Genomic DNA, 13,171 nt, shown 5'->3' with positions numbered 1-13,171 from the left:
CCACATTCAGGAGACCCAGCGGGCATCGAGCTGATGTCACTGTGGACATTGTTGGTGCTGCCCGAGTCCCATCCATACCAAAGGCCGGAAGCGCAGACCAACCCAGTGTCAGGGACCCCGACCGGCCCCTCACTCTGCCCTGGTCAGCTGTGTAGCACTGGGGAGGTCATGAGGCTGCCTGGCCCTCATTGGATTCAGTCGTCCCCTCTGTAAATGGTAAAGAAACATGAGCTCCGCTGACCACGCAGTGTGACACCAGTCACTGAAATAGTGAAACAGGAACATGCAGTCCAAACTGGGTTTTTATTGTTTCTCTCCCCATTGTTGGTTTTCTCCCCTCCCTCACAGCCTCCGCATTAGCCCCCAGCAATGCCCTCTTCTGCACCGTGCACCTCATACCTCCTGCCCCAGCCCTGCTGTGCCTGCAGCTCATGCTCTCACTCTCTCCTCCCTCTAGTGAGCCCCCACCTTCCTTCCACAACCAGCTCCCCTTGCACTTACATGGAGAAGCCTCTCTCACCTCCCTCAGTCTCCTTATCTCATGGATGGATGAGAGATCCTCGGCTTCCTTATTGGGTGGTTGTAATCCACCTGACATAAGGAGAGGTGTCTCTAAAGGATGGATGGATGGATGGATGGATGGATGGATGGATGGATGGATGGATGATGGATGATGGATGGGTGGATGGTGGATGATGGATGATGGATGGGTAGGGGGATGGTGGATGATGAATGAATGGATAGTGAATGAATGGGTGATGGATGAATGGGTGATGGATGAATGGATGATGGATGGATGATGGATGGATGGAGGGATGATGGATGAGTGAGTGGGTGGTGGATGAGGGATGATGGATAGACGGATGGATGGATGGATGGATGGATGAATGGATGGATGGCGGGTGATGGATGGATGATGGATGAATGGATGATGGATGGATGAATGATGGATGAGTGAGTGGATGATGGATGGATGATGGATTAGTGAGTGGATGGTGGATGATGGATGATGGATGGGTAAATGGATCAATGATGGATGAGTGGATGGATGGATGATGGATGGATAGATGGATGGATGGGTGGGTGATGGATGGGTGGATGGATCAATGATGAATGAGTGAGTGGATAGTTGGATGATGGATGGATAGATGATGGATGGATGGATAGATGGATGATGGATGGGTCAGTGGATGGTGGATAATGGATGGGTGGATGGATGAATGGATGATGGATGGATAGATGGATGATGGATGGGTGAGTGGATGGATGGATGATGGATGCAAGGGTGGATGATGGATGATAGACAGGTGGGTGGATGGATTATGAATAGATGGATGGGTGGATGATGCATGATGGATGTGCAGATGATGGATGGGTAAATGATGGATGGGTGGGTAAGGGGATGGATAGAAGGATGAGGGAGAAAGGAAAAATGGGAGCAGGTAAGGGTTAACCTACTATGAGAAAACTATCAAAGTAGGATGTAGCACCCAAGTAAATGTAAGCTATTTCTGTTATTTGTTTGTATCTCCTTGACTCCAAGTTCTATTCATCTTAGTAAATATCAGCTCTGTTAGGCATGACTCATTAACTTGGTTCCCTCAACAGACACCGATTACCTACTGTGTGCCAGGTCTGTACCTGGTACTTTGGACACAAAGCTGGACAAGACTCAGTCCTCGGGGCACTCTGGGTCTTCCAGGAGAGTCCGACCTGCAGCAGATATGGGCAGGGTTGTGGCTGTCCAGGTCATGCTGCATCTGCAGGGTTAATGAGGGAGGCAAGATCAGTTCCAGAGGCACGAGGGGAGCTCATTCTGGAAGGAAGAGTGGGGTCTCACCAGCGGGAAGACAGAGAGGGACAACACAGCCACAAGCACAGAAGGACAGGGATAGGAGGTGTGGGGGGCACAGAGCAAACAGGGCGTCATGTGGGGCAAATGTTGGGGTAATGAGGGAGGGAAGAAAGCCAACAATGGGAGAAACAGTGAAAACCTGGTTTGGGCTGCACGTTCCTGTTCACTGTCTCAGCAACTAGTCACAGCTGTGCGGTCAGCAGAGCACACAGTCCTGTCCCATTTTACAGAGGGGGCCACCAAATACAGGAGGCCCAGGTTGCTGATGGCTCTGCAGCCTGCAGGCCCCTCCCTGTCCTGCTGAGCCTCACAGCCTCCCCTGGAACCCTCTCCTGCAGGGAGTCTGAGCAGCCCACTCTCCTCGGCCCTGCAGGAGCTCTGAGTTCTGCAGTCGTCCCCTCTCTCTCCAGGTAACTGATCCCCTGCAGGGGCCATGCAGGCATGGGCCGAGAAGCAGTTTCCTGCCCTTCCAAGAGGCCCCTGACACCTGCTTCCTTGAGGGAGAGCTCTCAGAACAACAGTCAGGGCTGTGTGATGAGGCACATGTTGCCTCATCACTAGGGAGCCCAGGAGCCAGTGCCCCACTGCACTGAGCCCTGGCCCCATGTAGACTGGGCCTGGTCACCAGGCCACAGTCATCCTGGTTTGTGTGGAGGCCATGTGGAACACCCCTGAGCCTGATTGGCTGCTGTGTTCCCACCTCCCAGGTCCAACCGCAACTCCCAGCCCTGCCCTCCGTTCACCCTGTCACCTTCGGGCAGCGTGACTGCCTCTTCCTGGAAGCCTCCCTTGGCGCCCCAGCCCTCCCTCCCTGAGATGCTTGTGGCCTTACTCTCAGGCCTGTCCAGGTGGCAGTGGCTTACACTGCCTGACATTGGAGCCCAAGGTCAGCAAACGTCTTCTGTAAAGTACCAGGTGGTCCATATTTTAGGTTTTGTGGGGCATACAGTCTCTGTGCAGATACTCGGCTCTGCCTGGCAAGTGTGAAAGCAGCCGTAGATAATGTGTCAATAAACGAGCATAGCCATGTGCCAATAAAACTTTATTTACAATAACAGTGATGGGCAGATTCAGCCCACAGGCCATCGCTTGCTACGTGTATAAGTTGGATCATGTGATGCCTCTTAGTGACTCACAGCTGTCCACAGACCATCCAGACACCTCATGGAGCATGCAGGCCCCTCTCATTCCTCAGATCTTCTGTTGTCACCACAGTTGGTGGCAACAGTAACTTGCTGTCATGGGGCAAGTACTCTGTGTTGGGCCCAAGTTTGACCCTGGAGACACAGTGGGTGATGCTTGAGACAGCCATGGCCCCCAGAGCTCAGGCTGGCGAGGGACACAGACAACCATCAAGGGAGGACACAGCAAATGCAAAAGTGCAAGCCAGGAATGAGTCGTGGATGAAGAGCAGGCTGAGCTGACAGCATGCTGGGCTGGAGGGCCAGGAGAGAATTCCGTGGGAAAGGACATCTGGGGGCTGAGGAGCTTGATTCAAGATGAGGCCACAGAGGGGTTAGCAGCCACGACACATGGAGTGCTGCAGCCATGTTAAGGGTTTGGGTGTACGCCAGGGAGTTTTTGCTGCATAACAAAAGATCCCAAAACTTAGCAGCCTAAAACAACCACCATTTATTTCTATTTATTTAGCTCACAATTCCACACATTGGCAATTTGGGCTAGGCTCAGCTGGAACACCCTTCCAGAGATGGCTGGACTTACTCATCCATCTCTCATCAGCTGTCACTTTGGCTTGGGGCTGGCTGGTCTTGGAGGGAAGGAGGAAGGAATAGAAAGAGGGATGGAAAGGTAGAAAGAGGGATGGAGGGAGGGTGTATGGGTGGGTAGGTGGATGGATAAATGGGTGGGTGGGTGAATAGAGAGATGGTGGATGGATAGATAGATGGGTGGGTGAATAGATGTATGATGGACGGTTGGGTGGGTGGAAGGATAAATGGACGGGTGGGTGAATAGAGGGATGGTGGATGGAGGGGTGGGTGGATGGATGGGTGGGTGAATAGAGGGATAGGTGGATTGGCAGATGAGTAGAGGGATGGTGGATGGGTAGGTGGGTGGGCGAATGGATGGTGGATGGGTGCATGAATAGAGGGATGGTGGATGGGTGCATGAATAGAGGGAAGGTAGATGGGTGTGTGAATACAGGGATGGTAAATGAGTGAGTGGGTGGATGGATAGATGGATGTAGGGCAGATAGAGGGATAGTGGATGGGTGGGTGAGTGGATGGACAGATGGATGGGTGGGTGAATAGAGGGATGGTGGATGAAGGGGTGGGTGGATGGATAGATGGATGGGTGGGTGAATAGAGGGATAGGTGGATTGGCAGATGAGTAGAGGGATGGTGGATGGGTAGGTGGGTGGATAGATGAATGGACGATGGTTGAAAAGAGAAAAGGTTGGTGACCATCTGCTGTTGGTAATTCCTTATGGAGCCAGTTTATGGAACTTGAGCACGTTTCACTGAATCACACTGCTGGGAACTGGTCTTCCTCCCCTAACCTCTTAGAGAAGCAAGACTCAGGGTTGTTTTGGGAACTGGTCTTCCTCCCCTAACCTCTTAGAGAAGCAAGACTCAGGGCTGTTTGTCACTTGGAGAGCTTTTCACAGGGTCCCTTTTTTGCTTTGGTCCCCAGAATCCCCTCCCCTAATGGTACTGGTGACAGGCGGGCTGTGGTCCCATCAGGGAGCTGCCCACAAGCTTGTCCTCAGGGAGCTGCCCACAGCTTGTCCTCAGCTGCCACCTCAGAAGTTCACGCCTCTGGGTCAGAACAGAGGTGTGGAAAAGCCACGTCGGCCAGCTCAGGGATTTTGGCACTGATGGACTCCCAGCAAGGGCTCTGCAGAGAAAGGCCACGAGACTCCTTCAATGCCTAATAAACTGCACTCATCCCACCAAGCCTTATTTGCCATTTGAAGCTCACACCTGCGCCTGCATGGTAAACCGCCCTGTCAGGACTGCGTTTTCCAGCAGAAAGCACGCTTGCATCTCCACACCTGCAAAGAGAAGGGAAAGGGCTTGTCTTTTCTTCCCATCTGAATGTCTGACCTGCAGTTTGGCTGGACAAGGTAGATACCCAAGAAACGAGGTCCCTCCTGACCCGCGTCTGTGGGGCATCCCTCCCTTTGCAAACTGTCCCCGCTTGGTTTTCCAGACTGAATGCAACCCCAGTGCCCTCTGGGCTCCCCTGTTCTCCTCCCTTCTATCTTGGCACCAAACGTGATCTACCCCTATTAATGGCAGGACCACAGAGACGAAAACACAAGCACCCTCTTCATGCCACACCTTAAGCCGTGGAGAGGGGAGGAGAAACTTACTCCGATAGACAGTGTCAGCCGGGAGGCTTGGAGAAGGCCCTGCGCCCAGCACACAGCCCCTGATGAAAGAGAACCGGCTCCAGGAACTCCGTTCCTGTGAACAGATTTCTTTTCATAAGTGCCCTGTCAATTAAAACCCAAACTGATTTTCTGTTCTTTCTCAACTGGTGTCTCCCTTCCAGAAAGTTCAGCAGTACACAGTCATCGTTCAAGCCACAGACATGGAAGGAAATCTCAACTATGGCCTCTCAAACACAGCCACAGCCATCATCACGGTGACAGATGTGAACGACAACCCGCCAGAATTTACCGCCAGCACGGTGAGTCCCTCGAAGCCGCCCAGTGATGCATGGCCTGTGCGGGGCAGGAACGCACTGACGTGCGGCGCAGCTCCCTCTCTCTCTGCATCTCTGTCTGATGGGTGCTTGGCAGGTAGCGTGTAAGAAAGGCCCTGGGCAGTGGGGGCTGCTGTGTGGAGTGGCTCCACTCCTGGTGTGTACAGCAGGGGAGAGGCCAGGGCTCAGCCAGGGGGGGGACCTGCGGCGGAGGTCGGTTGCTGCCTGGGAAGCATCTCTGTGATGTGTGGAGGAGTTGACTGGTACTGTTTGGGCTGATGTCACTGCCACTTTGGGAGGCCTGCGTGTGGGACCTGCTTGGGGGATGCCCAGATGGGGCGTTGGCATGGCGGGTCCATCCTGTGTGTGGGACTTGGCCGACCGTCTATGGCCTGCTATTGGCAGAAAGGGGGTCGTGACTGGGCCCCATACCGGCTGCTTGGGACCTGAGTGACCACTCACTGAATGTTGTTGAAAGTCCACTGTGAGGTCCTGAGCCCCCAGTTCACAGGGGACCAAACTCTCTCTGGTGGGAACATGGTGGAGACAGGGCTGTAAGGCATGCGGCCCCCGCTTCCTCTGGATTCCAGCAGGGCAGCTGCACCACCAGCAGGGACCCTTCCCTTGAAATCCGCAGAGGCCACTGCGCCGACAGACATTCGATGACCCCACTTCCCTGCTGTCCAGCGATCTGGGGAGGTCCCAGTCTTGGCTGTTGCCCTTCTCACCAGCCAGGACCCTCTGTGGTGATTCCCTGGGTCCGTGGGGCGTGACACTGTGTCCCCAAGCTGTCATTTTGGGCCCCCGTAGCAGTGCTGACATCGCAGGCACGTGGCCCAGCCCCAGGAACCCCTCTAGGAAGGTTTAAGGCACCAGGCTGTGACGTGCAGAGAGGAGGGTCAGCGAGGGCTCCCAGAGTGGCCATGACCCCGAGATGCCAGGATCTCAGGGTTGTTTCTGCCGCTACAACCATATCACCCCCTTCTCCCCCAGGCCTAGGCCCCCGCAGAGCTGTGTGTCAATCATGATAGCAATGACAGCGGCAGCACCAGCTGCATCTGTGGAGCTGCCCCTCGGGCCCCAGGGTGCAGCCAGGGTACAGAGCCAGCCTCTGATCCCAGCCAACCCCGACCAACCCAGTGGCAGATGAGGACTCTGGGCTGCGGAAGGCTAAGAGGGAGACGGGCAGGGATGGGGTCAGGAGGGAGGACAGGAAGGGATGGGGTCAGGAGGGAGACGCTCCTCCCTGTGGGTGGGCCGGCATGCTGAGAAGGCAGCTCAAGGCCAGAGCCCCTCAGCACAGCACCCGTCCTGCATGTGAGCCTCCTGCGTCATGCATCCCAGGCCCCCCGGGCGCAGCTGCACCAGGCGGAGGTGGCCGTGAGCACACAGCGCCATCTGGTGGGAAGATGGCAGATCACAGCGAAGGAAGCCAGCTCGGCACCCCTGCGGCAGGGCTGGGATGCTCCAGGCACTCCCTCAGGCTCCTGGCAGTGAGTCCCAGGCAGCAAGCGGCCAGGGCAACCAGGAGCCCGAGGAGCATTTAACAGGGCGCAGCCCCAGGATGCAACAGCTCTCATACAATTGGCCAGGAAGGCGTTCAGATGGTTTGGAAAACACCCCCTTCTCTCTCTTGGCTTCAGTCTCTATTTGCTCTCTTCCGGCCAATGAGCAATGGGCAGGAAAAGCTCAGGGCCAGGCTTCTGGGGAGTCTGGGCATAGGGGAAGCAGCTGCTAACCCCGGGACCCTGGAGAATAATAACGTCCAGGCCCAAGAGCGCAGCAGGGCTGCACCCACACAGCTGGCCAGGCAGCCCCAGCTGTCCTTCCTCCCTGACTCCAAGAAAGAGAAGGAAGTGATGGCAGGGAGGGAGGGGAGAAGGTGACGCAAATTGTGTGGAGCAGGTGTCTCTGCCTTTCTTGGAACCGGCATCCCTGTGAAGGAAGACGGAGAACCGGCAGGATGTCCCTGACCTGCACATGCCTCTGAAAAACGGCCAGCCCGTCACACTGAGCCCCCAACAGAACTCTGCATTTGGCTCAAGGCAACTTGAAGCACATTGCAGGGGAGAATTCCTGCCTCTGTGTCCCCTTGAACGAAAGGTGGGGATGACCTGATTCTCTGAGATGTTGGGGGGCAGAAGATTCTCTGAGATGTTGGGGGGCAGAAGATAAACAAAGGGAACTGTGGTCCTAAATCCTGAAATTCAGAGAATCCCATCATTCCACTGCAAGCCCTACCCCTCGTCTCTGGTCCCCCTCCCGAGACTCTGGGAAGCCAAGACAGAGGTCCTTCTAGACCTAGTGGAGCAGCCACAAGCACTGACCAGCCACCAGCACTGACCAGCCTCCAGCATTTACCAGCACTGACCAAAAATGACCAGCAACCAGTACTGACCAGCACTGACCAGCCACCCGCACTGACCAGCACTGAGCAGCCCTCGGCACTGAGCTACCCTCACCGCCACTGCTGACTGGCCACACCACCCTGGGGCTGCTCCTCCTGGGACCGGGGCAGAGGGTCCCCACGGCATTTATTAGAGAGACATGCCCCTGTGCTTTTCCAATGGCTAAGCACAGGCTACTGCAGCCTCGTGCACCTCCCAGAGTTGGGCCATTGTCCATTCTTGGTTCCAGAGGGCCTCAGGCAGGTCCCAGGCCCCAGATCACGGGGCAGGGGAATGGCCTCTCTTGAGGATTACGCAGATATGTCTAGGTGCTTCTCAGCCAGTGTCCACAGCACCTCCCAGTCTAATACAGGCCGGGAGAGGATCCGCAGTCCGCTGCATTGGTCAGGCCGGCGGGGTGACATGCTAGTGGGTGGGCAATGGATGGGTGACCCTGGCAGGGAGGGTTCCCTCCACCCTGGGGTGGCTTTTCCAGGTGACTGGGTCACATGGTCATGGGGAAGGGGTGTCTGTACTCAGGGTTAGCATGGCCCTTGGTGTGTCCTTCTGAAGATGAGGGACAGGCAGGAGCCCCAGGACACTGTCCATGCCTCACCATGGGATGGAGCAGGCAAAGGGGCCAGCAGGATGGCGAGGGTCAGCCATGCTGCTGCGCATGCCGCCAGGCTATTTTTACCAAGCCTAATCAAGAACAATCAGCAGAAGCTACAGAGATGCAGGGGATTTGCATGATCCAGTTCTGAGTCCTAAATGTTAATTAAAAGTTATTTTCCCTTCACCGGCTCTGAGCATGGCCGCACTGCCCACGTGAGGCTGAGCGGGGACCTCGGCCCTCAGCACTCCCTCCAGCAGGTGAGCGGGGGTCTGTTGTGCTAGAAGCTGGTGGCCACAGAGGACACAAGCTTCAGACCCTGCCCCAAGGCCTCCTATGCAGGACCACTGCATGGGTCCTGCAGTGAAGTTCTCAGGGACAGGTCCAGCCAGCACACGGCAACCCTGGAGATCTGGCATCACAGGCCTTCCTCCAGCCCACCCCCCTACCCACACACATGCCCACAGGGAGGGTCCCCTGGAGTCAGGAAGCCCAGCACTGGCCCCCCCTTGGTCCCTGCCAGCTGTGTAGCCAAGGTCGGATCACTGGACCTCTCTAAGCAGCAGAATTTCTTTTTTTGTTTTGTTTTTGTTTTTGTTTTTTTGAGACGGAGTCTCGCTCTGTCGCCCAGGCTGGAGTGCAGTGGCCGGATCTCAGCTCACTGTAAGCTCCGCCTCCCGGGTTTACGCCATTCTCCTGCCTCAGCCTCCCGAGTAGCTGGGACTACAGGCGCCCGCCACCTTGCCCGGCTAGTTTTTTTTTTTTTTTTTAGTAGAGACGGGGTTTCACCGTGTTAGCCAGGATGGTCTCGATCTCCTGACCTCGTGATCCACCCGTCTCAGCCTCCCAAAGTGCTGGGATTACAGGCTTGAGCCACCGCGCCCGGCCGAGCAGCAGGATTTCATCCCCGCTTTCCACCTAGAATTAATCCCACCTCAAGGTGTCATCAGGAGCACTGCTGATCTATGTGGAAGTTGAAGACTTCAGCAACATAAATCTGCTCTAAAAATACCACGGGTGGTGCCCCAAGCCCCCATCCCAGGGGCATGGAGATTGGTGGCGAGCAGACACAGTTCCAGCTTTAACAGACCTGGTGTCCTGTCCGTTTTGGGCTTTCAAAGGTGAGGGGCTTGTAGCAATGTCACCAAAACCTTCTCAGCGCAGTTTCCCCAAATGGTAAAAGAGGGAGGGCCAGGTGCGGTGGCTCACGCCTGTAATCCCAGTACTTTGGGAGGTCAAGGCAGGTGGATCACAAGGTCAGGAGTTCAAGACTAGCCTGGCCAAGATGTGAAACCCGTCTCTACTAAAAATACAAAAAAAAAAAAAAAAAAAAAATTAGCCAGGTGTGGTGGCATGCACCTGTAATCCCAGCAACTCAGGAGGCTGAGGCAGAGAATTGCCTGAACATGGGAGGCAGAGGTTAGAGTGAGCCGAGATCACACCACTGCACTCCAGCCTGGGAGAGAGAGCAAGACTCTGTCTCAAAAATAAAAGAAGAGGGAGGTAGAAATTGTTAAGGTATATCATCGTTGTCATTTAAAATGCATACATGATAAGACATATTTTGTACTTACTCTGTGTCTTTGTGAATGATCTATTCCCCGTCCCAAGGCAAGTGTGAATAAAGTCAGGTTAAATATTTTTTAAATAAGAGGAAAGGGAGTCATGTTGGTTTCCCCACAGGCTCTCTGAGGGCAGGATGAGTGGGTCCCCAACATTTAGGACATGCCTGGCTCAGCCAGTGCCTGGTTATCACAGTTGATGTGGAAATACAGATTTTTCTCTCAAAGGGGTTAAAAATAGTTTTGCCAGAGGTGGGGGTGTCAGCTGAACTTAGGAGCCCTGGGGTCTATGGGTCTGTGGCCCTCAAGTTTTTGAGGTCCTTCTGGAAGTTCCCACCCCAAGCCGCCTGGTGTCCTGCAGTCCCTCCTTGGAAGTGACCCTCCTGACCGGGAGGAAGGGCAGCCCCAGCTCTGCAGGGTAGAGGGACTACTGGCCAGCCTTGGCAGGGGGACTGGCTGGGCTGGCCCGGGGCAGCTGTCACCCACAGATCCCCGGCCCCTCACGCCTGGCTGCACGCCCACCCTGGCCAAGCCCTGTGAGTCCCTGACTTCTACAGAAGAAGGGGAGAAATTACGATTCAGCATGAGTCCTGAGCACAAGAATCGGGCATCTGAAAATCAGAATGGACTCAGTGCCCTTAATTATGCTTGGGTGTTCTGTGCAAGCCTCGGCCATAAATAATTAATCGGAGCCAGCTTTTCCGAGCACAGAGGTGGCGGCCGCAGGAACCAGGAGCTCCCGCCTGCCCGACATCACCTCCCCACTCCTTGCTCCTCCCGCCAGGAACAGCTTCCTAGAGACGGCTGCAGAGGGGGCACTTCTGAGAGCCCAAGTCTGGGCCCATCCTGGGGCAGGGACCAACAGGACATCAGTCCAGAGACATGGGGGAGCCATGACTGGGAAGGACAACCCTAAGGCCAGGACACACAGAAACCTGGGGTCCCTCAGCCTGGGGGTCAAGACTTCAGTCCTTCCAGCCGCAGTGCTCCCGCCAGTCTCTCAGGCCTCCCTGGACCCGCCTGTCCAAGCTGCAGGGGAGAGGTGGGACCCAGGGGCTGGGGTGGGCGCTGGGCCAGACTCCCCAGCTTCAAGCCTGGCTCCACAACTGACCAGTTGTTGACCTTGGGCAAGTTGCAGAGTCTTCTGTGCCTCCGTTTCCTCATCTGTTCCTGCCTGATGGGCGTGTGAAGACCGAATATTCCCAGATATCAGTCCCTTGGCGGCATACCTGACTCAAAGAAAGACCCAATGAGTAGAACAGCAATAATATGGCCACTGTGGCTGTTGTATGATTAATAATGACGATTGATAGCAATTGTGTCCCTCACCCTGGCACAGACAAGCTGCTGACAGGAGCTGCCTGCAGTTGTGCTCCAGTCCGGGGTAAGAAGATGGGTCAACCTCTGTGTCCTTTCTGGGAAGGGAAAAAGCCAACCTGGTCTATGGACCCAAAAGTCCCTTTTGAGCTAAATGGCTGGTCCTTTCCCTCAAGCGGGCATTGCAGGGAGCACTTTTTTGTGCACTATTTATTTGTCATAGCAGCGCTGCAAGGCGGGAGCAGAGGCTCAGGCAAGCGGGTTCTGCCACTCCCCTACCTCCCCCCGCCCCCCGCTGCCCCCAAAGCTCCTGTCTGTAAAGGGAAGAGGAGGAGGAGGAAGAAGAAGAAGAAAAACTGCCTGCAACTTCCTTCTGGTCACAAGAGCCACGGATCCAACAATTCTGATTTATGAACTCAGAACTCAGCAGAAATCATCATTGTTTTACTGAATAGAAAACTAAATTCCAAAAACCAATGACATTGTAACATCCAAAGGAGCTGTGGTTTGTAGGTTTACACTATCGATTTTCCAATGCAAGCAATCACAGAACAGAGGAACTGCAGCCGGCTGCGTCCCCAGGTGGCTCCCAGCCCCGTTGGGGGCGCCACAGACCACACCCCAGCTGGATAGGAGCCGTCAGGGCTGGCATTCAGCTGTGCTCGTCCACAGTGATGGATCCGCTGAGCTCCGGCTGGGCACGAGCACCAGGCTTGGGCACTTCCCTCCAGTTAGATGCCCTTGTCCACACCAGGCTCCGGCCGGAAGAAGCAGCACCCAACGCCAGGTGGCTGGGAACGTCAAGGCCTCATTAGGACCAGCCAGACACTTCTGATCAAGCAGCACCTCGGTGAAAGCGTCGATCCTACGCTGGCCCACGGGGCTGCGGTGACGAGGGCAGCGGCAGAGTCCCGTTTCTGCTCTTTCAGACCTGCTCCGTGGGAAGAGGTGAAAGGAGGTCCTGAGCCTTCCAGGAGACAAAGCTGGGCCTCAGTGGCACTACTGTCCGTCAGACGAGGGAGCAAAGTTCGCAGTCGGCCGTGGCTCGTCTTTATGAGATATTGAGTCACTGCCACTAGTCTTTTGCCGGGAAACTGGATGTGGGAGGGACAGACAGAAATTAAGTACAGCAGAAACTCACCAAGACGCCGTCCTGCATGTCACACCTGAGGAGCGGCCTGGAGCCGGGGGCACCTTCTGGCTTCCAGCAACTGATGGAAGTTCAAACCATGACGTGTTCAGTCCTTGGAGTTCCAAAGTCACGAAAGGCGGGTGTCCGGCGAGCATGGATGTGTTGCGGATGGCCGTTTTCAGAGCAGGTCAGGCAGCACAAATGGTTGAGCAATGCAGAGGCAGAAAAGGTCAAGCCTGGGCCTCTGAAACCAGGACCCCGGGGGCCTCCATTAGAGGAGGAACAGCCTCACCCTGCCCTGGGGGCTATGGGCAGGGCCCTAAATGCCAGCCATTCCCTGGGGCATGCGGCCACCACCCAGCAGAACCGCTCCTGTGCTCATTCCGGGGGTGCAAGGGCAGATCCACAGAGGAGTGTGCAGGGCCCCACGTTCCCAGGGATTTGTAGGCAAATGAGCTGCTGTTGACACAGGGGCAGACACGCCTTTTCTTGAATGGTCTGGAGAGTCACTGTTTGCACTCTGGCTGCCAGAAGGTCTCCATGGCAACTCCGAAACGCTGCCATTGTAGGGCAAAAACAACCACAGACAAAACACAAGCTAGCGGGTGTGGCCATGTCCCAATAAAACTTTATTTA

The 13,171-nt window shown here is 55.4% G+C and overlaps 1 protein-coding gene across 2 annotated transcripts in view; it reads left to right on the top strand.

Annotated features, from left to right (window-relative positions):
• The window catches only part of CDH4 (cadherin 4, type 1, R-cadherin (retinal)), a 444,165-nt gene that overhangs the window by 398,983 nt on the left and 32,011 nt on the right, over positions 1-13,171 (top strand). For both annotated transcript variants that reach the window (XM_011934497.1, XM_011934498.1), the window contains exon 7: positions 5,372-5,509. In XM_011934497.1, the coding sequence (XP_011789887.1) occupies positions 5,372-5,509 (138 nt within the window). The remainder of the gene's footprint in view (positions 1-5,371; positions 5,510-13,171) is intronic.

Source organism: Colobus angolensis, unplaced genomic scaffold (assembly GCF_000951035.1).
Source record: "Colobus angolensis palliatus isolate OR3802 unplaced genomic scaffold, Cang.pa_1.0 Scaffold136, whole genome shotgun sequence".
NCBI classification, from domain to species: domain Eukaryota; kingdom Metazoa; phylum Chordata; class Mammalia; order Primates; family Cercopithecidae; genus Colobus; species Colobus angolensis.
This window is presented reverse-complemented; position numbering and strand designations above follow the sequence as displayed.